The sequence below is a fragment of the Schistocerca cancellata genome, chromosome 5 (genome assembly GCF_023864275.1).
Source record: "Schistocerca cancellata isolate TAMUIC-IGC-003103 chromosome 5, iqSchCanc2.1, whole genome shotgun sequence".
Classification (NCBI taxonomy): domain Eukaryota; kingdom Metazoa; phylum Arthropoda; class Insecta; order Orthoptera; family Acrididae; genus Schistocerca; species Schistocerca cancellata.
Genome location: NC_064630.1, coordinates 615,768,549 through 615,795,723, shown reverse-complemented (window position 1 = coordinate 615,795,723; position 27,175 = coordinate 615,768,549). Strand labels below are relative to the sequence as shown.

The following is a 27,175-nucleotide window of genomic DNA, read 5'->3' as shown; positions in this document are numbered from 1 at the left end:
CGGACCACATAGAATCCTGGTGCTGGATGAAATTTCCACTGCCAGTATATGGCTGGCAAATGGAGGACAGGCACTGTCACAAGGATACTGGTGGCAAGTTTTTTTGCCTGTGCCACGAATTCATTCCTAACCTCTCCACAGTCGTGAAACGACAGCATGTGGCACAGTTTATAATGATCCGTCCTTCGGATAGAGACGTTAATATCGCGGGCACTTATCGCTATTCCATATCAGTAGGCTACATGCCAGCACCAGTCTTCTGCCTTCTCTCGCCATTGCACAACAGGGAAACGTTGCACCAACTGTATACAGATCCAGTACAGTCACGTAAACGCAACAAATGCGATTCGACTCAACGTTCACGTACCGTGAAGAAATGGGTGAATGGCAATAGACTCTTACAGTCGCTGGCCACTGGGCACCGGTCATCGAGATCTGGAAGTACTCAGTGGTCTTGAAGTTTCTACGTATTTTGGAAGTGGCCAGTCGTCCATATGAAGATAAAAACATGAATTAAACTGGAGAAACTGTCTAGAGATCAAGTACGAATAACGCTGTATACATCGTATTAAAAGACCAAATGACCAAAGAAACGGAAATAATGTCATTACAATTATTCTTCAGTTTGGAAACTCGCTACGAACTTCTTCATGGTTTTCAACCAGCGTGTTCAGAATACATAACTGTTGATACTGTCACAACGTCATCGTCACCACATACGAATGATGCTCACAACCATGCATCTGTATGTAACTAATCACACACAAATTAGAAGAAATTAATTTTCAGTTCTCTTTAAATAGTTTTTAAAGTAACACTGGGAAACGAAATGTCAAAAAGCTGTTGTAATTATCAAAAAATTATGGGTTTTCTGACATTAAATATCACGGTTAATTTTTTCAGGTGTTGCTAGGTACATATGACTCTTAAACGAACCATTCCTGAGATCCTTTTTCACCAAATCTACGAAATAGTTAAACTGGAGATATTTAACCTGAATCAGACACGGAAAGTTTACCTTCTTTCAGTAAATAACGATTGGTAAGTGACAAAGAAACCTTCGTCAAACCTTGTCCTGAATATGTAACGACTTTCTGCTTTTCCATTATGTAACTGTAGGAGTAGGATGTCTTCTTATTGGGACAACAATAAAACGCCGTCACTCACTTTGACAAATGTTCATCTAAAAGTCATATTCGCAGTTCTCTGTGACAGACAGAACAACCATCAGAGCGAATAAGCGTTATTTTTATTTCATGTAGTTACCAGACTAGTAATAATGGATGTGAACGGCGCCACATAATGAGTTATCACTGTCAAGGACGCGCCACCTGATCGACTGAGACAGCATTATGAGCATCGAACGGAGTTTGAAAGGGTCCTCTCGTAGGTCTCCATTTTGTTGGCTAGTTGAATCATGCAACATTAAGATCTGTGGATCATTTGGCTGGGACAGTGGGCTGGCGTTGGACTGCGTGCGAACGTCAGGGCAGGCACATATCTCGTCATGGTTTCGATAGACCGCACCTGTCCATGAAGTGAGGATCGTCGTATTGCTCGTCAAGCACACAGTAACTCCTTCACATTTGCGTCTGCAATCCGAGAAGGAGTAACTATCTCCCAGAAAAATTCAGTGTCCTGTCGTACAGGGTGGAGGCTGGCGGCAGCAGGACTAGAGAACTAACGACCCACGCGTGGGCTGACTTAAACAACACAGTCCGCACTAATGGTGCCTTTTGGAGCGGTGTCGCGGCTGGGAGAGACGGACTCATGACGGATTGCTAGACAAAGTGTTCAGCGATGAGCCGCGAATTCCTCTACTCCGGGTGACCACCGTCGGTGGGTGTGTAGGCGACCTGGAGATAGGTCTCATTCATTGAAAGACTTGCAGAGGCACAGCGATGTACTCTTCGCGTTATGGTATGGGGAGCCATTTGGTATGGCTTCAGTTCACAGCTGGTAGTGGTTGAGGGAACTGTGACGTCACAACACAATGTCACGGACATTCTGCGCCCTTCTGTGTTAACTCTCATGCGACAGTGGCGTGGTACCGTTTTCCAGTTCCACAACACTCGCCCACAGACAGCCTGTGTCTCTGTAGACGACCATGTAGTGCTGAGGTACTCATGGCGATAGGAGGATCCCCTCCCTGTCCGCAACAGAACATGTGTCCAACCAGCTCGGACTTGAACTCCGCCATTATCCAGGATACAGGCAACCGTCACAAGACTTGGCTGCCAGTTTGCCTCAGGAGAGGCTACAAACACTTTGTGACACCTAACCCAATCATTGCATGCACGCAGACGAGAGCCGGTGCAATGTCATATTGCCAACTTCATCGTAAATTACATTCGGTAATCACTGAAATAACACATCCTCTTAACCCCTGCAGTATTAACTTCAACATTAGGCAGTCATATGAAATTGTAGAAAAATCAATTTCATGTGTCATTTAGTGTCTTAGAAATCGAACGAAAAGTATTACGTGGAAAAGAAACGCACGGATCGGATAGGCGCTTGTTTCTAATTTCTTTTAAGGGGCAAGGGAACCTCCACCGCATAATTAAATACACGAATTGATATTATTTTGCTTCACTTACCGCATTTTTTTAGCAAGAAAAACGGAAAACTCACGTGTTGCGAATTTCGGCCTGCCTTGATGGCCACTCACACTGTAATGGCCAGAGCCGCGTGTTGCGTCAGTAACACGTGTTCAACCGGTGCTATTACTAACGACCTCAGTCGTCAATGTAGCGTACCAGTTTTTGCAAGGACAGAGCCGGCAGTCTCTTCCCGACGGTGCTGGAGATAGAAGGTGGCTCTGCTACTGAATACGATTTGTGCGGTAAGTCTAACGCCTTGAGCAGTGTTTTGTTTTCAACCTCGACTTATTACTACCGCTGTTAGAAATGCAGTGATAATAACCTCGCATAACTTGGTATTATATGATATTTAGGCTAGACGCGACTGAATCGTACAGTTACAGTCCGTTGATTGACTGTGATTCTACATTTAGCGAGGCTGTATTCAAAGTAGTCACTAAGTAAATCGAGCCCTCCACGCGATAGTGGATGTCATAAGGATCACCTAAATATCAGATCACTCTCAGTTATTTGCGGTTCAGTAGTTTAAAATTTATTAAACGGCAAAAATAAGTTGCAGTAGTAAAAGGCATTCCTGTTGCGGATGTATTGCTGTTAGAGGAAACGTATAAAATGTTGGGACATGTAAGGGATCACAAGAGATAACCGCATCATATCCGAGAAACACGAACGTGCTGTTGGTTACAACTTCTAAAATTACTGCCTGCTGATGTTACGAACCAACGCGATTTCCCGTTACGTAATATAAAGTGTACTTCATGCATTTCTAAGCTAGCTTAGCTAGTCATTAAAAAAATGTGGCTGAGTATGCATTAATGTTACTTATAATCCATCTTGATTGGAAAATTTTTATTCATATGACCGGTTTCGGTTCATACAGAACCATCTTCAGATCTGTAACGATAATGGTACTAATTTACTATTTCACGATTACAAATCTTTTTCATCCTATCTAATCAACATCAAATATACCAGAACGTATCTGATATTTCGGTTACAGGAGTAACCCGTCCAAATTCAGCAACTTTCACATGCTGTGTCACATTAAATTTGTAGGCAGAATGCACGTCATTTATATTTATTATAACACTATTACCGACAGGTTGCGTCTGGTACATTTGTTACATTCCATTTGCACATATTGTATTCAGTAGATTTTTTTGATTAACTTTGATCTCCAAAAATACTTAATTAAAATCTGTGGATGTGAAGGTTAAAATCGGTACTTATCAAAATTAAAAAACACAGTAAAATTATCGTTTATTTACGATCTAAAAAACATAGGGCGATTTCTGTATCTATGGCGCTGGTGTAGACTTGTTTTCCTCTACGGTCTGCTTCCGTGGTCCCCGCCATTTCGGTGTTGTGCCGCGGTCCGCTCAGTCGTCTGACGTCCATCGTCGTGGGCAAGACGCCAGGAAAACAATTTTAGCGTCGGACCCCACATCAATAAATGTCAGAGACTGCTAATAACAAAAGAAATCCACTTATGTACATCTCATCGACGACAAGTTGCTGTAAACAGTATCTACCATAAAACATCAAGGAGTAACTATGCAGATGGCCGTGCGGACTAACGCTCGGCTGTCCGGCGGGAAGGAGCGCCTGGTCCCCGGCACGAATCCGCCCAGTGGATTTGTGCTGAGGTCCGGTGAACCGGCCAGTCTGTGGATGGTTTTTAAGCGGTTTACCACCTGCCTCGGCGAATGCGGGCTGGTTCCCCTTATTCCGCCTCAGTTACACTATATCACCGACTGCTGCGCAAACAAGTTCTCCACGTACGCGTACACCACTATTACTCTACCACGCAAACATAGGGGTTACACTCGTCTGGTGTGAGACGTTCCCTGGGGGGTTCCACCGGGGGCCGAACCGCACAATAATCCTGGGTTCGGTGTGGGGCGGCGGACGGGTAAAGTGGACTATGGTAGTCGTCGTGGGGTTGTTGACCACTGCGGCTGCGGCGGGGACGGAGCCTCTCCCTCGTTTCTAGGTACCCGGTTGCAATAGAATGAAATACAACTATAGAGAGCAAACTTAAGTAGAATGGCCACAAAACACGAACAGTAGGAAAAGTAGATGCCAGACTGGCATGTTTTCTTCTCACAAGGGAACCTCCCCATCGCATCCCCCTCACATTTAGTTATAAGTTGTCACACTGCATAGGCCTTGAAAAACTGAACACAGGTCAATCGAGAAAACAGGAAGAAGTGGTGTGGAACTACGAAAAAAATTAAGCAAAATATACAAACTGAGTAGTCCATGCGCCAGATAGGCAACATGAAGGAGACTCTGCGCTCAGGAGCTCCGTGGTCCCGTGGTTAGCGTGAGCAGCTGTGGAGCGAGAGGTCCTTGGTTCAATTCACGCATCGAGTGAAAAGTTTAATTTTTTATTTTCAGACAATTATTATCTGTCCGTCCGTCCGTCCGATGCGAGGTAACCGAGCCGTAGTATGGGGACGCTACGCCTAAACGGAAAAATTTGAAAACGTTAAAAACATATGTTTTGACAGAGCACAGGGAAAACTGTGCGACTGTGAAACTGTTGCATTCATTTGTTGCAGTTTATGTGACAAACTCTTATGTTTTCATCACTTTTTTGGAGTAATTATCACATCCACATGAAAACCTAAATCGGGCAAGGTAGAAGAATCTTTTACCCATTCGTCAAGTGTACAAGTTAGGTGGGTCGACAACATATTCCTGTCATGTGACGCACATGCCGTCACCAGTGTCGTATAGAATATATCAGACGTATTTTCCTGTTGAGGAATCGGTTGACCTATGACCTTGCCATCAAATGTTTTCGGTTCCTATTGGAGAGGCACGTCCTTTCGTGTACAAATCGCACGGTTTTGCGGTGCGATCGCAAAACACAGACACTAAACTTATTACAGTGAACAGAGACGTCAATGAACGAACAGATCATAACTTTACGAAAATAAACTTTTCACTCGAGGGAAGATTTGAACCAAGGTCCTCTCGTTCCGCAGTTGCTCACGCTAACCACGGGACCACGGCTCTCCTGAGCACATACTCTCCTTGATGTTGCCTATCTTGCGCATGGACTACTCAGGTTGTATATTTTGCTTATTTTTTTCATAGTTCCACACAACTTCTTCCTGTTGTCTCGATTGATCTGTGTTCAGTTTTTCAAGGCCTATCCACTGTGCCAACTTATAATTGAATCTGAGGGGGGTGCGATGGGGAGGTTCCCTTGTCAGTACTTGACTTTGGTCTTTACTGAAAATAATATTATTACCGTTGCCAAGGATCCAATCAATAAATTCAATTCAGTTCCTACAAAGGAAACAGATGACCACAACTTTGTACTGGACGTTGGGGAAAAGGTGATTTGAAGATGATAAACATTGCTGTTTCTGCCTGACGCTCCTATGTCAGTGTGAATAAACTTACCAAATGTGTTAGAAAGAATGTAGACAGGAGATTCGCCCCTACCTACGAACTGAACAAATTTTTAATTAAGAAATTAAAAGAAAGTCATGGTTTTGAAAATTGACTCAACTTAAAAAACGCTCTGGAACTTGCATTAATTTTACAAAACACAGTCGTTTCTAATGACGCCACTTGTGTATCATTCGGCATTAAGAACATACATACTAACATCCTTGTTAAGAAATGCCTAGATATAATGAAAGAAAACTTATTATCGCACCAGAAATTGAGCCAGGCTGAATTTGTGGGAGGTCGCGAATCCTTCGTTTTCCAGGGGAACAGCTCCTTGCCACTTGTACTGCAAGGCTGAGACAAGCTGGCGGCTGCTCCATTTTGCTTTGGGGAATATACACCTGGGCATCCATGGGTCGAGTCGAACGTGTGTAAGACACCATGACGGCCAAGGTGTGTGCTACTCTGGGTGCAGATCCTGTACACCCCCTCATTACGATCATGTTTCCAGACGGCAAAGGCATTTTTAACAAGATGAAGCGCCATATCACGAAGTCCTGGAGTATGGTGGAGTGGTTCGAGAAACACAGTGGCGAGTTCAAATTGATATCCTGACCTCCCATCTCACCAGATCTGAACCCGATCGAACGCATCAAGGACATGATAAAACGTAGATTGAGAGGTCATCGCCACCCTTCCCGGAATTTTCGGGAATCGAGCGCCTTGGGTGTGCAGATATGGTCCGAACTCCATCCAGCGACCTAGCAAGGTCTCATTGCTTTCAAGCCACGACGTGTCGCCTCCGTTATTCTTGTGAAATCTGTTAGGTACGTGGTCGTAATGTACGGGCTGGCAAGTGTAACACACCATCACGTAGGACACTCAAAGCTCAACATTACCAGCATCAACCACAAGACGAAAATTCTTCACAGTGCCTCTAAAGGCGAAAAGCTAGATAGTCTTGAGAACTAACAGATATATAGTCATAAGTAGCGACATAGCAATAATAACCTTGACGAGTAGTTAAATTTTACAGTTAAAGGTATCTTTCAAATATTTCATGATGCAGTGTAGTGGCACTTTTTTACTTCAGCTTCTCTTATTAGCCTTCACAGATAATATTGTTAAAAATGTACCATTAAATGTTGTAGTCCACTTACCGGTTTTTCTGGTTTACAAGTCTCGTCACACTTAACCATGAGCTATGGGTCAAGATTTATACCCGACATTTCATGTTACCACAGAGCTGAAGGTCATCTTGTTTCACATGTCTTAAGCTGGATCATGCGTGGGTCATTTTTGGCCGTGATCTCTTTATGTAATTGCGTCGTAGATTTGTCCTTGCTTGTATCCATAGGCAATATACCGCTATACACCTATTTCATCTAAACATCTTAGCTTCTTAATGAATTTTCCTTGTCAGCGTTGTTATATTACCATTTTAGTTTCGAGATTTTAATGTTTTCCCAAAACGTTGCTGGCCAGTGTTTCCGAGCGGATCTACGCGCTTCAGTCTGGAACGGCGCGACCGCTAAGGTCGCAGGTTCGAATCCTGTCCCGGGCATGGACGTGTGTGATATCCTTAGGTTAGTTAGGTTTAAGTAGTTCTCAGTTCTAGGGGACTGATGACCGCAGATGTTAAGTCCCATAGTGCTCAGAGCCATTTGAACTATTTGACCCCTAAATGTTACAGAGACCAAAATCATACGTAAACCTCGGGCTAATTACCAGATGACCTCCTGTGATATTTGACTGCGTGTGTGGTTCGGGGACGGTTATGGTAAAAAACTGTTTAATGAAGGGTTGCCTCATCGTCGCCTACAAAATAAGGTTATGGGGCTCTATACTGTGCAATCTCGTCGTCAGATAGTTTTCCGCTGTGCAAGCATATTGTCAACAAATGTTGCTGTGTGATTACTTTTCTTGTATCCGACGTTGCACAAAGATATAATAGTGGAATACGGCTTAGGTTGTAGTCGTAACGATATGTTGTCTTTTTTGACTCACCGTTGACTTCATAGTTCTTTAGAAAACATTTTAGTTTTATGACTGTATAACAGTTACAGATTACGTAATTATATTCCCAGTTGGCAATTATATGAATACACAAGAAACCTCTAGCAGCACTAAATGTCAACATGCTCTCTAGTAACGTCCACTGCGTGTCAGTTCAGCTGCGCTCTTGCATCAGTGATGTACCCTGAGATCTGTAGTATGGGACGGATACATCTGGTGGAACATTTTCTAAATACTGATTTTAGCTTGGTCATGCCAGTGTCAACTGTTCATCTAATAAAGATGTGGAGTACTTGCACAGCTCAAATTGGGCACATTTATAACAACATTACTCAGGTATGTGTAGCATTAATGAAACTTAGTATTATATTTATGACGTGTGTGCTGGTTTTCAGAGTGTAATATATTTTACACTTTATGTACACGATTCACAGATCAGATGACGGTAACTTTTTTCACAGGAACAGGTCACCATAAATCAACATTTAGAAACGAGGTATTGGCTGAGAAGTTGTCTTTCTTCAAGCTGAATACTTACTACTAGCTTAAAAAGTAATAATAATAATACGTGGCTGCTACATCTGCCCTTTTGCCCCCTGTGCCTTATCACCCAGCAGAAAGAGATCTCCTCCCTCAGCCTTTGCAAACAAAGAAGAGTGTCCTGGAGGTTCTACTGCCATGGGTGGATACAAATGTCGCAGCGAATGGTGGGAACTCAGGGAGTTGGAACAAACGAGGAATTTAGCAGGCACAACACATCTCATCTCCTCCAGATCGTGAATAATTCGGCATCGAAGACAATGAGATATGGTGGCAGCTAAATCTTGAGGACACGATCAGGGAGAACAACAGACCAGCCAACGAAATGCCCCTGTTTTGACCCATACATGAAAGTGGCTACATAGTTGTATTGATCATTTAAGATGACAGAGAAAATCATATTAAAACCGCTGTACTGCACCTCTGGGCCTCTGCAGTCACTGGGGTGTCTGTCGGTTAAAACGCTGGATTTGAGCCTGTACCGTCCCCTCTCAAAGGGACTAAAACCTTCTCGCTGGTTTCCAGAGGCCTCTTTGCTCGTGGAAGACTGGAGAAAACGTGTTTCATAACTGGACGAGCCACAGTACTATACGCTGGTGCGTTCGGAGCAGCGAGGAACTTAAATGATTGACGCACCATTAGCATTTTCCGCTGCATGGAAAGTGTTGATTCTCCAGCCTCAGTACGGAGGACCAACCTGGGTGTTTGGTTCGTAATGTAAGCACTCGAGCCCGTCTGATTGCCTCGTGGTGGAAAACATCAAGGACTTTCGGGTAAAAAGGTCTTGCTGAGCCTTATACCGTACACCCACAGCCCAACAACTATCTCATGAAATCTCTACAAAACTGGAGCAGACTCTCCCTGTCCCTACTAAGGTGCTTTAAGTTATTCAGTGAATTTTGGTCCGTTGCATTTAAGCCCTTTGGGCGTGGTAAGCACGACAGTAGCAAATCGAAAATAAGGACCAGAAATGTCATACAGTCTGTACGAGGCAGAATGGTGTCTTTCCTATGCAAGTCGGGTAAACTAATATGCCGACATGAACGATTACAATGAACAGACACACACAATTGTCCGCTGCCTACTTTTCTATCTTCTTCACTGTACGTCAAAACTGGCGAGTCACTGTTGAAATGTTGGAGGAGGAAACAAATTGCAAAATCGTCCACAAATAAGCATTGTACATTACGCCTCCTTGCAGACATGATGCAGTTGAAGGCTCTAGCAAAGAAGGTAGTCCTTAAAATATTCCCCTCGGGGATACCGTTCCTCTACTCAAATTTATCTGACAGCACAGCACCAACTTGGTATCTAAAAAAGTGGTGGGATTACTAGGACCGAATGATGATGGGAGGTAGTCACTGAAACCCCATTGGTGGTCCTAGAATACAGTGTTGCCTGCTACTGTCTTACGCCTCTTGATGTCAAAGGACATACCTAGACAGTGTTGTTTACATAGGAAAGCCTCATTTATAATCGTCTCGAGTAGGATATGGTTATCGACAACGGATCGTCATCTCCTGAACCGAGACTGAGAGCAGATGAGGAGCTGCCTGGTCTCTATAATCCAGAGAAGACATCGGTTAACAATTCGTGCCAAGGTCTTCCCTCCTATTGTGACATTTTCGGTCCTTTGCTGGTTTCAGGAGAGCTTTCAAAATTCCTCGCTTCAGTAGATGGGAAAGTGGCCTGTCAGTCATATCGAAGTCTTGAATTGTGATTGGGAGCAGTATCTCCAGCCTCAGCCAGTATTGAATCTATCTCTCATGTGGAAAACGGGCAGTTATAGGACACAGAATTTTTGGTCCTGAAATTCCACCCTCTAAATGGTGACAGAGCACTGGATACAGGCTGGTAGTGACAGTATCAGTGCAAAATGCTCTGCTATTGTCTGGATGATGTCTCTGGGTGTTGTTGGCAGACCACTGTGTGTAGAGAACCAACTGCAATTACCAGATATCACCCTGATGGCACTCCAAACCTCTGTCAGAAATATGGAGCCATTCAAAGAGTTCATGAAGGCTTGCCATAATGTTTTCTTGCATTCCCCGGTTACGTGTCGAGCTTCGGCTCTCGCCAGTCAAAAAGCTGCGATATCTTCCGTCGTTGGGTGTCTGTTAAACCGTCACAGAGACGTGTGTCTGACTCGAACTACTGAGCGGCTCTCATCGGTGCACCAAGCCTTCTAAAATGACCTGAAGACTTCGGATGGGGAAAGCAGAGGTATGGTGGATCGGTTGTGCGATGTGATTCATCCATTCTGGAACCTACCTCGGTGTTCAAACGTAGCCATCTGGCTGCTCTTGGTCCATCTCACTGGCGTCTTTCCAGTGAGTGCTCCATCCTTGCAAAAAAGGACTTTGCTTAGAACACACGGACTCACATGCTTTAAAACGCGTTTCTTGTAAACAAAAGCTCAGGGGATGTTCCTGTGCTGGAAATTTTGATTCCTCCAAATGCATCCTGATCATACCGATGTCCCACTGTAGCATGAGAGCTGTCTATCATGGGGCTGCACTTACAATCTGTCTCTCCACTGTGGTGGGGAGCCGGAAACAGGTGTAGGTTTAGTCTTGGGTGAGATGGTTGCCCAGGGCAGGCATCACATACCATTAGCAGACGCAGTAGAACCGTTAGCACGAATGACATCGAAATAGGACGTCGGTAAAACGATCTGCTTTCACCTGTGGTGGAAGCATCTTGTCTAATATTAGGTGTGGGAAGGTTTAGCAGTGGTGTTGGCAGTGGCAGACTGTTTACCAGACTTTGGCGCTGGAGGTGGGCTATGGACTCTGAAATAACTGCAGTTGAACAAGTTCACTTTTAAACGCAGTTATTAGTGCAGAAACTAGCAACCTCCGTTTGTATAGAAGTGTCAGTTATCGAAAGAGGCTTTTTAAGAGCTGAAGAGAAATCTGTAGTGAAAGTGTAAGGATTCATGGCTTTTCTCGGCCTCTCTATACGGGATACGCCTCGTTATTGTCACCCCCTGTATCTTAAGTTCTTCAAGGAAAATATTGCTGCATGCCATAATCCAGACAGTGATGCCCAGAGTAGATGAACAACCGACTCCCTCGTGAATGGCCTTACCACATTTGCCGCAAGTGGCTTCTCCCTTAAGACCGAGAGTAGTGCGCGTAGAGCTCCAGCATTTGAAAAAGCGTACTATGTTAGGGACGTACGACCGCACGCTTCAACTGTTGAAAGAAAGAGTAAACTTGTCTGATTTTGATTATGTCGCCATCCATTTCATTGTATTTTGCACGACAACAATGACTTCTAGGCCCACTCAGCTTTCTTTCAGTTACTTGGGAAAATTAGATCTCTGCATGACACAAGACCTTTGCTGTAGTTCAAGATATCGTGTAGCTCACTTGCAATTTTACTTTCCCTCAGGCGCTTAGCTTCCTACAGGATCTTTAGACGTTTGGAACTAGGACTTTCTATGAACAATCGCTTGATAGATTTCAAAGTGCCACCGAGGCCCCATAAATCCTTTTGAATGAAGAAACCGGAAACTTTCTCAAAGTAGCCCTCTCCCCCCCCCCCCCCCCACCTCTTTCTTTCCTTTTTATACAACATTATGACCGACAGCAAGCATTCTGTTCCTATTAACATAAGAACTCTGAAATATTCCTGAATCAGGAGGACTGGTTACACGAGCCCACTCGTTAGATTGATTGTTGAAACCCACCAGCGGTACATCCATTCCGCTAGGATCGGAGGAATAAAATTACAAGGGTTCTACTCGGTTCCACGAAGAGCTGGGGTACACTCAGAGCTCCGCTTGCCTGAGTAAGCTATATAATTGAGGTGGGCAGTTTCCTCAGTTTCCCATTTAGCGACAGTTCCACCTCAACAACCACGCATCTCATCAGTGTGCAGGAAACTGGAGGGTTTCTTAAAGATGTTTTTACCATCCTCGCGACCCAGGTGGTCAAGCAAAGATTCTAGCTGCCAATGGCACACGATGTTCTATTGTCGCGTCATACAGTGGTCATTGAAGGATTCCCAGAGTTTATGGTGACGGAAGTCGAGCGATGCTAGTCAATTTCCTGCTCAGCCCCCCCCCCCCTTTCCCCCCTGTGGTTCCGGGAGTTAGAATAGGCGCGACGTACTCCTACCTGTCGTAAGAGGCGACTAAAAGGAGTCCACACGTTTCAGCCTTTATGTCTTGGACCCTTGTCTAGTTTGATCTCCATCTTTCTCAATTTTCCCAAAGAGCAAGCCATTTGTTGAAGGGCGCCTTACATGGTGCATCGCATCCGTCGTGCATTGAGATCTTTAGCCCACTCTCTCATCGTCGAATTTCAGTCCCGCTCATTCTCCATCTCTTGGGTGAGGACACCTTCCTGGGTGCGTTTTCCACCTTGCACTATGCAGTGTCGCTTTCTGCGCCGACAATGACTATGTACTTATTAGCACCTTATATACAGCGTGGTAGCCAGTACATTGTTGTGGGGCTGCCATGTACCCTGTTGGTTGTAGCCCCCTGACAACACAGGGATCGACCTGCTGATGCCTGCCAGGCGGCCCTTGCAGAGCCTGTGTGGCGCCCATGGGGAGGGCCCTGGTCAGAGTGGGTAGCATCAGGGCGGATGACACGTCGTGAAGCATAGTATTTCATCTCTTGCTGGTGGTCAGCTGCCAGCAGTCTCTAACCAGGCAAAGTCTTACTTCAATGCTAAAAATGTGACCCCAAATGGTTCTCCTCCCTGGCCACACCATGGGAAGAACGTCAGGATGGCAGTGAAGCCTCTTCACCCAGGTACCTTGTATGTACAAGAGTTGATGGGGAATCTTTCATATCCAAGAAGCCTCAGTTTTTTGTGGAGCATTTGGAAGACAAGTTTTGGGAGGGGGAGGGCTTGTCCAAAATGTGCTCTTGGTCAGTCTTGATAAAAACAGCATTCTCTGTCCAGTCAGAGGCATTACTCGCTTGTAACTGGTTGGGGGATGTTTCTGTTACCATCACGCCCCATAGCAGCTTAAATATGATACAGGGTATTATATTGCAAAGGGACGTCCTTCTGCAGTCTGACGACGAGCTGAGCGCCAGTTTAGAGCTGTGAAGTGTTCGTTTAGTCTGGCGCATCTAGTGGAGTCTGACGGATCATCAGGTTACCACCGGTGCCTTCATCTTGGCCTTTAAGAATGACACATTGCGCGAGAAAGTCAGGGTGATGGATGTTAAGCCGTATGTCTTCCCGCTGTTTTTCCAGCATCACATGCCGCAATTGTGGACATCAATCACATCCCAATACTCCATGTGCCCCACCTCCTACCAGTGTCAACTGCAGAGATCATCATTCACCTTGCTCACCAGACTGCAGGATTTTACAGAAAGAGAGGAAAAACATTGAATATAAGACCCCCGACCAACTAACCTACACTGAGGCTAAGAAGGAATTTGAGCACCTACGTCCTGTGGCTCTGACGTCCTCTTACGCTGCCGCTACGAGAACAGTTGTTTCCCCATCAGTTCCTCGCATTCCTGTCTCCTCTCAGAATCAAAAGACTACACCTGCCCCCTTGATGGTGGGGGTCATTTCCTTTCCTGATGCTCCCACACCACCTACTTCAGGAGCAACACCCTCCCCAACCATTGGGGATATCAGGCTTCACTTCTGAGCCAGAGTAGTGTGTCTTCTTCCCCTTCTCTCGCTAGTAAGGGATCCCTTGGGTCGCTCCTTTCCCAGGTTTCTGCTAGTGGGAAAGATGACACCAACCAGTGGCTGAAGAGCCCAAAAGCAGCTGGTCATAGGGCTTCACGCTAAGCCTCAGTCTCAGAGACTGAATCAGTGAAATCCTCCCAGCCTGGGAAACCCAAGGAGTAGTGAGAGATATCCAAAAGTAGATCCTCAAGACCAAGGGAATTGCGGTGGCACCCACAGCACCGCTAGCTACAAGCTCTGCATCTGCGGATGAGGTGGAGATTCTGGCCTCTGCTGAAGACCTAGATCTCGTTGGATCCTCAGACACAATATAGACTGCTCAGGCAAAATGTCAGTAGCAGCAGGTGACCCTGAGCTACAACTACCTCATTGAATGTTCCATGCCTTCCGAGTCTCACGATGGCATCATCCTCCAGTGCAATTGTGGCAGTTTTTTCCACTGCCCGGCTGAGCTACAGCAGCTGTTGAGCTTTACACCTGCTTTCTGCATTGCCCTCGAGGAAAGCTGGCTCCGGCAATGCGGACCCCTGCACCGTGTGGCTGAAAGGTATACTCAGGGACCGTAGCGACTACAATCGAGTGTCAGGTGGAGTTTGCTTTTATGCTCTTACTCAGTCTGTAGTGAAACTGTGCCCCTTCAAACTCCTCTTGAAGCTATAGCTGTCAGAATAAGGACGACGCAGGAAATAACTGTCTGCAATGTATACCTTCCTCCAGATGGTGCAGTATCCCTGAATGTATTGACTGCACTGATTTATCAACTCCCTAAACCTTTCCTACTATTGGGAGATTTTAATGCCCATTACCCCTTGTGGGGTGGCACTGTGCTTACTGGCCAAGGTAGAGATGTCGAAACTTTACTGTATGAGTTCGAACTCTGCTTCTTAAATACTGGGGCCACCACACATTTCAGTGTGGCTCATAGTAGTTACTTGGCCACTGGTTTATCAATTTTCAGCCCAGGACTTCTCCCATCTATCCACTGGAGAGCACATGACGACCTGTGTGGTAGTGACCACTTCCCCATCTTCCTGTCACTGCCCTGGCGTGAGGCCCATGGTCTCTTGCCCAGATGGGCTTTAAACAAGATAAACTGGGAAACTTTCACCTCTGCTGTCACCATTGAATCTCCCCAACACGGCAACATCGATGTGATGATTGAGCAGGTGACTACAACAATCGTTCCTGAGACAGAAAACACAATCCCTCGCTCTTTAGGGTGCCACCAGCGAAAGGCAGTCCCATAGTGGTTGCCAGAAGTCGCTGAAGCAATTAAAGAGCGTCGGTGAGCTCTACAGTGGCATAAGCGGCACCCATTCTTGGAGAACCTCATAGCCTTTAAACGGCTCTGTGCCCCTGTTCACCAAATTACCAAACGATGGAATCAGTAGTGTTGGGAGAGATATGTCTCGACTTTTGGGTGCAATACGTCACCTTCCCAAGTCTGGGCAAAGATAAAACGTGGTTTCGGGTACCAGACCCCAACAGGTGTTCCCAGTGTTAACATAAATGGCGTGTTATCTACTAACGCAAACGCGATTGTCGAGCGCTTTGCTGAGCACTATGCTCGAGCCTCTGTGACAGAGAATTACCCCCAGCCTTTCACACTCTCAAAAGGTGGCTGGAAGGAAAGTCTCTCGTTCCCTACACGCTACAATGAATTCCTTAACGCCCCATTTACACCGAGTGGGAGATATTCAGTGCCCTTGCACATTGCCCCGACACAGCTCCTGGGCCGAATCGTATCCAGTCAGACGATTAAACATCTCTCATCTGACTACAGGAGACATCACCTCGTCATCTTCAACCGGATCTGGTGCGAGGGCGTCTTTCCATCGCAATGGTGGGAGAGCACCATCATTCCGAAACTCAAACCCGGTAAAAAACCGCTTGATGTAGATAACTATCAGCCACACCAACGTTCTTTCTAGGTTGCTGGAATGTATGGTGTGTTGACAGTTGGCTCGGGTCCTGGAGTCACATGGCTTAGCCTACTGGCTCAATGCCAGGGCGGCTTCCACCAGAGTCCTCTACCACTGACAATCTTGTGTGCCTCGAGTCTGCCATCCGAACAGCCTTTTCCAGACCCCAACACATGTTTGCAGTCTTGTTTGATTTACGAAAAGCGTATGACACCACGTGGCGACATCATATCCTTGCCACATTATACGAGTGGGGTGTCTGAGGCCCACTCCCGATTTTTTTCCAAAATTTCCTGTCACTTCCTCCTTTCCGTGTCCAAGTTGGTGCCTCCCATAGTTCCACCCCCCACCCCCTACATCCAGGAGAATGGGGTCCTACAGGGCTCTGTATTGAGTGTCTCTCTGTTTTTAGAGGTCATTAATGGTCTAGCAACAGCTGCAGGTCTGTCGGTCTCACCTTTTCTGTAGGCAGATGACCTCTGCATTTCGTACTGCCCCACCAGTACTGGTGTTGCTGAGAGGCGCCTACAGGGAGCTATCCACAAGGGGCAGTAATGGGCTCTAGCCCACACTTCCTTGCTTTCGGTCGCAAAGTCGTGTGTTATGCACTTCTGTCGGCGTCGTACCATTAATCCAGAACCAGAACTCTACTTTAATGACGATGCACTCACTGTAATGGAGACATACCGATTCTTAGTACTGGTTTTCGACACCTGATTGACGTGGCTTCCACACCTTCGTCAGCTTAAGCGGAAGTGGTGGCAGCACATCGATGGCTTCCGCTGGCAGAGCAAAACAAAATGGGATGTAGATCGCTCTACGCTGCTGCAACACTACAGAGCCCTTGTTCAATCCCGCCTTGACAATAGGAGTCTGGTTTATGGTTCGGCGGCACCCTCAGCGTTGCGTTTACTTGACCCAGTGCACCACTGTGGCGTTCGCCTAGCGACAAGAGCATTCAGGACGAGTCTGGTGGCCGGAATCCCACCATTGCAGGTCAGGCGTGCATATCTGCTGACCAGTTACGTTGCACACGTTTGTAGTTCTCCTGCGCATCCGAATCACGGTCTCCTTTTCCCACCCATGGCAGTTCATCCCCCCATCGATGGCCCAGGTAAGGGCTTTCAATTGCAGTTCGTATCCAAACCCTTCTTTCCGAACTGGAGTCCTTCCCTTTAGCACCTATACTTGAGGTCCATTCAAGTATGTCTCCATGGTGTACACCTAGGCCGCGGCTTCGAGTGTACATTTCACATGGCTCAATTAAGCCACTTACTCTCGATTCTTGACATGTACCAAGGCCACGAAGTGGTTTACACCAACGGCTCGATGGCTGTTGCTCACGTCGGCTTCGCATATGTCCGTGGAGGACATATTAAACAGCATTCTTTGCCTGATGACTCCAGTGTTTTTACTGCCGAGCTGGTCGCTATATCTCGTGATCTTGAGGACATCCGTTCATGCCGTGGGGAATCGTTTCTCCTGTGTACTGACTCCTTGAGCAGCCTACAATCTATCGATCAATGTTATCCTCGTTATCCTTTCGTAACGACCATCTAGGAGTCCATATATGCCCTGGAACGGTCCAGTCGTTCAGTGGTGTTTGTTTGGGCACCAGGTTACGTGGGAATCCCAGGCAATGAACTTGCCGACAGGCTGGCCAAACAGGCTACACGGAAACCGCTTATGGAGATCTGCTTCTCTGCAACTGATCTGCGTTCAGTACTACTCCGCAAGGTTTTGCGGCTTTGGAAGACGAAATGGCATAAGCTCAGCACGCACAACAAATTGCGTGCCATTAAGGAGACTACGAATGTGTGGCAGTCCTCCATGCGGGCCTCTCGCAGGTACTCTGTGGTTCTCTGCCAGCTCCGCTTTGGCCACCCTTGGGTGACACACGGCTACCTCCTGCGCCGTGATGACCCACTTCAGAGTCGCTGCGGCACCCAGCTGACAGTGGCCCATATCTTGGTGAGCGGTCCTTCTTTGGCTGCCCTGCGGCGGACTCTTCAGTTACCGGACTCGTTGCAATTAATTTTAGCTGACAACTCCTCATCATCTAATTTAGTTTTACGTTTTATACTTGACGGTGTATTTTATCATTCTATATAAGTTTTAGCCCATGTTCTTTGTCCCTTTGTGTTCTCCATTCTAATGCTTTTAGGGTGAATGTTTTCATCTGTCCCAGAGTGGCTAGCTTTTCCTTTTTATTCTCTTGGTCGGCCAGCTACGGACATCTGATCCCTTATTTTTACCGTTTGTACATGTTTCTTGCTTATCTCTGTAGTTTTCTTTTCCTGTTTTGTCCATAGTAATATTGGTTGTCCTTCTGCCGTTCTTGCGGTTCTTCCTTTCTCTTGTAATTGTGCTGTACATCTCCTTCATTTTCTGCTTTCCCTTGTGTAATTATTTTACCAGGAACAAAGGACTGATGATGTCTCAGTCTGTCCCATCCCCTCGCTCCTCTTTCAAACTAGCCAACCTGCTGAGGAACTCCGGAGCCGCCAAGCCCGTACCCAGCAAACGAATGCTGATCCCCTGATGGTACTAATTTAAGATTTTTCATAATCTATATGACAGAGTTTGCCTCTTAAAAGAAGAACTTATCTGTGTATTATAAATTATTCTTCACATTCTGTTCAATTAGTTACACGAAATCTTTTAATTTTTGCGCCATTGGGAGATGGTTTACAAAAAAGTTACAGTCCTTTTTTTATTACACATTATTTATCCCAGTTCACCTTCCATAGAATTGGCGTAACTTCTCTGAAGTTGTCGAAGAAATATATGCAAAATATATAGGTACAGGAAAATTCGACTTCCTTAGGCTTTTTTCTCTGTCATCGGTCCTCTGAATGGTCTGACGCAGCCCGTCACGAATTCCTCTCCTGCGTCAAACTCTTCAGTACAGAGTAACAGAATCAACATCCGCAAATATTTCTTCGAAATATACTCTAAGACAAAAAGAAAAATGCCTCGCACGACGAAGGAATCATCCGAGCAGGACAGAAATCGGTAGATGAGATGTACATGTACAGGCAAGCAAAGAGGTGGACCGAATCATCTTTGGTTTACCCAGTTTGTGAAGCTCTTTCTCTTAAATAAGTAATACATTTTTTTTAAAACTATAATCATTTGCTTCCCTGTGTATGTGCATCACCTCTTCGATTCTTTCTTTTGTGTTAGAGAGTATTACTGTCGATATATTCCCTTGTTGTTTATACCCTCCACATCTCCTACAGCTACTATGGGAGTTATTTCTTGATGCCCTATCTCCCTGTCCCTTCTTCTTGTTAATATTTTCCGCATATATCTCTCCTTATCCATTCTGGGAGAAAACATCTCATTCCATATCAGTCCACCTAATTTTCTACATGATTCTATAGCACCACAACTCAAAGGTCTCGATTCTCTTCTTTTCTGACTTTGAAACAATCTATGATTTACTTCTGTACAGTTCTATGCTGCAAATCTATGTTCTCAAAATATTCCTCCTTAAATTAAGTCCGACATTTGATACAAGTGGATTTCTTCAAGCAGGAATGCCCTCCTTCCCTCTGCTACAGTGCGTTTTTAGGTCTTCCTGTCTTCATCGTCATGTATTATTTTTCTTCTATGCCAGCAGAATCCGTTCGCTTTGTGTGCTTCTTGGTCCCGTAAGTTCTGGTGTTAAGTTTAACGTTAATCTCATTTGTTCAGCTCTTCTTTTTTTCTGTTTACTCTCAATATCTGATGGTATGTCTCCAGACTCTTCATCCAAAGTTATGTTTAACTTTGATATTGACTACCCTGTCTCCCATGATGTTTCCCATTTCTTCTTCTATCGTGACTCCATACAGCTCCGCACTCGTAGAGGCCTTCAATGCTCTCATTCAGCCTACCCGCCCTCTTCCCTGTGCTTGACAATGAGATTCCCGTTGCATTCTCAATGTTGAGGCACTTGCTTTCAATTTCCCTTAAGGTTGTTTGCCTTTACTGTACGCTGAATCTGTCCTTATGACGACCATTTCTCTCTTGATTTATTCGCATTTTTCCTGTAACCATTTCGTTTTCACTTTTCTGCACTTTTTACTTATCTTACGCCTTAGCGAATTTAATTGCTGTATTTCTGTCATAATCTGAGATTTTTGTACCTCCTCCCTTGGTCGATCACCTAAAATACATCTGTTGTTATCCAAGGCACAGTTACGTTCCGTTTACTTACATTTGGATGATCGGTTACTGTGACTGCATTTTTGAGATGTGTAAATTCCTCTTCAGCTGAACAGCCTGCTGTGGTAATCATTATCGCTACATTAATCACTTAGAGAAATTATCTCATCATTCCTCAGTAGTTCAGTAGCCTGTTTCTTTTCTCATTGATTCTTTTGGATAATTCTCCTCACTTCTCTATCCATTATTGGCTTTAGTTTCATGTGGATTCTGACAGGGAAAGTCCTATCACTAACCATTTAGGGCAACATCTCTGCTCTACCTTCCTATTCGTGAGGAACACTACTCCCGTACCGAGCGTGGAAGCGGAGTGGTTGGCTCACTGGACTCGTATTCTGTAGGACGACGGTTGAAGCCCGCGTTCGGCCATCCGGATTTAGGTTTTCCGTGATTTTCCTAATTCGTTTCGGGCAAATTCCTTGATGGTTCCTTTAAAAGAGCTCTTCCGACTTCCTTCCCCGTCATTCTCTAATCCGATGGGACCGATGACGTCGCTGTTTGGTCTCTTCCCCCGAAATTAGCCAACCAAGTTACTCCCGTTACACTATTTTCTGCTGCTGTGGATATTACCTAATATTCTCAGGCAGTATTTCTTTTAATTTCCATTTTCAGGACAATATGCAGAAACTGATTGCTGCTCTCGTCCAGTCGAGAACATTGTATATCGTCTCTGACTGAGAAGTAAGAGTGCTTGGTTATTTTCAACCTGTTACGTTTCCTGAATGCAATCTTTGTCCAAGAAAAGGTCTACCGGAACTACAGCCATGTTCATTTGTGAAGTTCACTATGAATGCAGCGCCTTCGTCTGAAGACACATACTCCACAATGTGATATATAGTTAACAATACAGTAGTGTAGATCCATTCAAGAAATACGTAAAACAGTGCGACCATTCATATTTAGGTTTCCTGTAATTTTCCTAAACAACTTCACACAAATGCCGTTGAAAGCGATCGACCGATTTACTCTCCAATCCTTCAAAATAATCCAACCTTGTTGACGCGACTTTATAAACTATACTCTTCCTTCTCCGATTTCTTTTAAGCAGTCAGTGGTTGTATGTCAAAAACGCCTTCATGCATTACTATAAGCGACTGTGTCTACTTTATGCTTCAGAGCAATGACAGACAACGGCAAATACTTGGTGATCACACCTGAGGAGGTGGCCTACGTCAGAGAGCAGTTGGGCACCAACGAGGAGGACATCAAGACGTCTGTGACGTCACTCCGAGAGTGGCTCAGGATGCAGCCACACTTACCCGACGCCGTAGGTCGGTACATTTGTCACACTAGAGGCCATATATTACACCTAGGAAATGCACATACGTTATTCATGAATGGTGTAACTACTTAGAGGTAATGCCTTGTACATATAAATATTATTTATCTCTTTCATAAGCAGATTTAGGGCAGCGTTGTCTTATCATTGTTGTATCTGAAACTCACTCCATTTATCACCCATATAACAAGTCAGAAATAACTTAGCTATATCTCGTTACTGATGATCATGTTTTTTTGTTGATCACTGGGAAACAAATACTTATAGTTTTGTATACTAAATTGTGATTGGAACTTAAAGAGGAAGTAATCATTACAAAATTTCGTGTTAAATCTACCTCCTTATTACAACTTCACTGTCTACATCTTAGCTTACGGAAAACACTGAATTACTATGATCAGCTCTCCATCTTATTTTTGAATTTTATGTACCTCTTCCAGCTGGTTATCTTGGTTATCTGTTCAGTGATTAGGAATGCTTCGATATGCTACTACACTCTTTAATATTATGCATACTACATTTAGCAGTAATGTGAACGCAGATGCGTCTGTGCAGCATAATATGATTGTGGGATCATACGATCGTTTTAAAGGAACATATATAGTAAAAAAACTGAAAAAGTTTATCTTGTAACAATTCTATCATACCAAATTTTATACAACAAAACTGCTATCAGTATGAGAACCCTTTCTGTTTTGTGTGTCCTTAATATCCTTATAAAAATCTACCTTCATAATCACTACTTGAAATCTGTGTTCCAGATGACTCCGTCATTGAGCGAATGTACATCAACTGCAAGTGCAGCATGGAGAAGGTGAAACTGGGATTAGACGCATACTTCTCCCTCAAACACAAATTTCCCGAGTTACTTATGAACAGAGATGCAGAATCAAGCGAGTTCCCGTTTGCAATGGAGCACTTGTGAGTTCCAACCTGTCTTAAGCTTTTTCAATTCATACAGAGTTGTTATTTTTCCAGTAGCTTTTCATGCTCTATTGTAATGGATGTATAACTCTGCAGAGCTCTCGTTCCAATGTTTGGACTCCAAGTATAGGCGTACGTTACCTTGTTACTTCTTCGTGAAATGATGATATTAGATTTTTCGGGAAAACAGCGGAGTCTTTTGTGTTACTAAAACAGAATTTAAATATCTGCATTTACGATCAAATGAAAAATCATTTTTGAATCCTCTGGGACTGCTGCATAATGAATGTCTTTCAAGGATATAATGAATTTGTATAACCAGTTACGCTGCTGTGACTATTACTTTTTATTTGAATTGTGGGCCTATTTCAGCTACACAGAGATCATCAGGTAAGCTGTAATTGAACATTTTATAAATTTTTGTACATTTCTTGTTTTACATGAGAATTATGAATAGTATGATTTTACATATGTTTGAAGTCCTGAGTTCCCTGCAGTAGTTGTTATTGTTGCTATTTATTTGTTGCTGACTATATTCTGGGTTACGTAACAACAATAATTATTTTTGCAGTTTTCAAGTCGTGCGTTTTCAAGTCGCGACTTCCATGCAACGTCGTTTCTGTTGTTATCTATTTGTTATTGATTATACTTTACGTTAGTGTAACAGTAATAATCATTTTAGTAGTTTGGTCTGACTTTTCGTTTAGTAGTGCTCAGAAATAAATTGCAGTCTGTTGTTGAAATCTCTTACAAAATGTCAGCTGCAGACTGAGATTTATTTATGACCACTAATAAAAGAAAAGACAGGCCAAACTACTAAAATGATTATTACTGTTACACTAACGTAAAGTATAATCAATAACAAATAGATAACAACAGAAACGACGTTGCATGGAAGTCACGACTTGAAAACGCAGGTAAAATCTTATTATTCGTAACTCATATGTTATTTAACAAATTTACCAAAATTTATAAAATGTTATATTTCAGATATGATGATGCCTGTATAACTAAAATAGGCCCGTAGTTAAAATAAAAAAATACTACTCATAGCAGTGCAACTGGTTATGCAAACTTATTATTACCTAGAAGAATCAGTTACGTGTTTTGTCAGTCGTTCTGCCTTATAATTCGACAGTTGTTTTAATGAGAGTTTCGATATCACAGCGTTCGACTGTTTCGTTAGGCTGCTTGCAATGGTATACCTCTTTAAAAACTCGTTGACTGAAATGCACTTTAATAAACGTGCAGTCGTGTCATTATTTCAACGCAGAAGACTTTGTTCCTGTGCTCCAGATTTTCAACAGTTCTGCCGGCACTAAATATCTTAACAACATGTCCAGCACCTCCGTTGTTTGTATATTTATTCCTCTTCATTGGAGACAACTCGCAAAGTGACACAGCCCGCTCTCATTTCAGTGTCTATCTCGTCGTTATTGTGTAAAACGGTCTGACAACTATGAATCTGTCAGAATCATCTCGCAAACCCAAAAGACATATATGCCCACTGCATCTTCAGCTACATTTTTCTGTGTAAACCAAATGTGTGGTGTGTGGTGAAAAACAGATAATCCATTCTTGCTATCAAACTTAAAAGGTGGGATCACTCATTAGTCAGCTCTAATGTATACTGAAATATGGTCCTCAGTTTCAGTCTCAGTTGCATGTGTTGTATTATACTCACAATTTATAGTAATGCGTTACGTTAAAAATGTCGTTGTGTGTAAACATTTTTTTATAATCGTGTTCCAAGTAGAGGGTATGTTTTTAAATTTTTGGTACCTCAAGTGTCCGTTATTTTTCCAAAAGACGTTTCACCACTCTTAGTTTTCTCGCCGTACTTTCGTGTACAATCCTCGGCGTTACCATCGAATTGTTATCGTCAGCTAGAGTACTGAATAAACACGTTGGCATTAGACCAGTGTCAGCAAAACGCCGCTCTGTACACTCCACGTTAAGTGTATTGAGACGCTAACAGTACTATATGGATACTTCTGTCTCCAAATGCAAGTTTTTCCACTGTGCTCGTACTCGCACAGCACAAGATAATATAATGTTTGGAGAGAACTAGACACCCCTGTTTTCTTCCCTACGTCCCTGTTTTGTTTCCTACGTGAAAAGGAGTACCGGTTAGGCACTTAACCAGACAAACAATCTTTCCTGTTGTTAACGTTGTTGTAGCTTTAAGCCACGTGGTTGGAAGAAGACAATACGATCTCTCTTTCGAAGTTCCAGTTTCTCTTCCATATATCATTTACTAACCTATGACTCAAAAAATCGAATGTAATATGCCCTGCAAAATACCTGATAATCTAGTGAGACGAAAGAGTGGCAAAAAATCTAATCCAATGCATTCTAAGTCAGTTTCTTGGAACTCTAAAAACAAGCTTCAAAGTAATGCAGTTCGCATTTACCATAGTTTTCATCGATCGTGTCAATACTGTGCTGTTTGACTCTGCACATTCTCATCTTTTTCATAGAATTCAAAGATGTCCTACACCGTCAGCTTCTTCACATCTTTCATGGTGGATCTTCACTTACTTCAAACACTGCAGTAGCCTATGTTGTCCACTATACGATTAACGTTAAGCCTTATGTGATGTTGCATGATAATAATAAGGCTAAGATGTATTTGAAACAATGAAACATATACAAAATTTACCACCACGTGGAGGCGTCCCACCACAAATTTTTCCTCTATGCCGAACTCTTCTCAGAATGGCACTTGCTACCGATATCCTCAATTATTTGCTGGATATCTCCCAATTTCTTCTTCCTCAGTTTTTCCCTTACAACGCCCTCCAGTATGTCCTGGTATACTGTCCATTCTTCTTGTCAGTGTTTTCTATATATTCATTTCCTCGCCGATTTTGCAGAGAATCTCCACATTCAGTACTTTATCAGTCCACCTAATTTTCGACATTCTTCTGCAGCACCACTCTTCAAATGCTTCGATTCTCTTCTGTTCTGGTTTTAAGACAGTCCATGTTTCAGTACCACACGATTTTTTGGTCCAAACGTGCATCCTCAGAAATTTTTCCTCAACTTAAGGCCCATTTTTGACACTAGTAGACTATTCTTTGCCAGGAACACCATTTTTGCCAGTGCTAGACTCTTTATAAGGCCCTCATTGCTCCGTTCGCCATGTGTTATTTTGCTGCCTACGTAACAGATTTCCTTAACTTCCTCTACTTGTTGATTACCAATTCTGATATTAAGTCTCTCGCTGTTATCATTTTTGGTACTTCTCATTACTTTCGCCTTTCTTGGATTTATTCTCAGTCCATATTCTGTACTCATTAGAGCGTACATTCCAGTCAACAGATCCTGTAATCCTTCTTCTCTTTTACTGACGACAGCAGTGTCAACAGCGAATCTTATGACTGATATCCTTTCACCCTGAATTCTGACCTCATTTTTGAAACCTCTTGTTTTTCCAATGCTTCTTCCATGTATAGATTGAACAGTTGGGGTGAAAGACTACGTCCCTGTCTTACACCCTTTTTTATCCAGTCTTATTTTTCCCCCTTGTTTCTTTTACATCCTGTATATTACCACTTTCTCCTTTTCGATTACACCTACTTTTCTCTGAATTTGAAACATCTTGCTCCATTTTACATTGTGTAACCCTTTTTCTAGGTCGACAAATCCGATGAACCTGATTTCCTTTAGTCTTCCTTCCCTTACGAACTGCAATGTCAGTACCGCTTCTCTGGTGTCTTTACGTTTCCTAAAACCAAATTGATAGTCTTCTAAAAGGATTTCAATTTTCTTTAAACTTACGACCACCATTCACCACTACTAAACCTCTGTCTCTTCTACTGTTTCGAAGTGGCGATGGTCCCAAACGAACGAATGGTACTCAGAAATTGGCCAGAGGACTGACTGATAAGCGTCTTTGGTGGAGGAATCACAATTGCTTATGGTTTTTCCAATTAGTTCTGCTTGGTGCTTCCTTTTCCTGCAACAACATTTTTGTAGTTTTTCCACGTTACATTGGAGTGGACGCATGAGATAAGGTTTTGTACCTGGAGGATAGTATATATAGGAGAAACACATGATGTTTTTTGGTCAGTGTTTCATTTTAGTGATAGATTTTGGAATCACGTGAAGGACCGTGCCGTAGGGAGTTTCGTTCATTTTCTGATGTTTTTTTGTTGTTCTGAGACTTTAGGTTGTTTTTTGCCCAGATTTTGTAAGTGTTAAGAGTTCTATATATGTAAATGTTCTGTAATATGTGAATGTTATTTTGAAGGTAGTGTAAATTCCTCAGTTAATGAGTTTTACAATGGATGACTCTTAATATTTATTAAAAATAATTACATAACGTGTGAACGGTTAAGCCATAGGTCTTCAGACGTGCACCATCTTGTACGTTGAGACTAAAGGTCATTTTACAATGAAATACATGATATTTGCAAATGAACTGAGTTTCTGTAAAGTGTCAAGAACTTTCCATGTCTCGAAAATGGAAATTTGTATTAGTTTCCAACGGCGTCTATTTGAAAATTTTTTAACCTGCAACTGGTATTCGATGATAGTTCTGCATACTTTGATTTATGTTACTAATTATGGCCATGTAGTAGAAAAATATTG

At 43.5% G+C, this 27,175-nt stretch overlaps 1 protein-coding gene across 3 annotated transcripts in view; it reads left to right on the top strand.

The window, feature by feature from the left end:
* Window positions 1-2,770: 2,770 nt before the first annotated feature.
* LOC126187954 (clavesin-1-like) overlaps window positions 2,771-27,175 on the top strand; it is a 45,745-nt gene continuing 21,340 nt past the window's right edge. For all 3 annotated transcript variants that reach the window (XM_049929333.1, XM_049929332.1, XM_049929330.1), the window contains exons 1-3: window positions 2,771-2,845; window positions 21,493-21,647; window positions 22,417-22,576. In XM_049929333.1, the coding sequence (XP_049785290.1) occupies window positions 21,497-21,647; window positions 22,417-22,576 (311 nt within the window). In that variant the 5' untranslated portion in view covers window positions 2,771-2,845; window positions 21,493-21,496. The remainder of the gene's footprint in view (window positions 2,846-21,492; window positions 21,648-22,416; window positions 22,577-27,175) is intronic.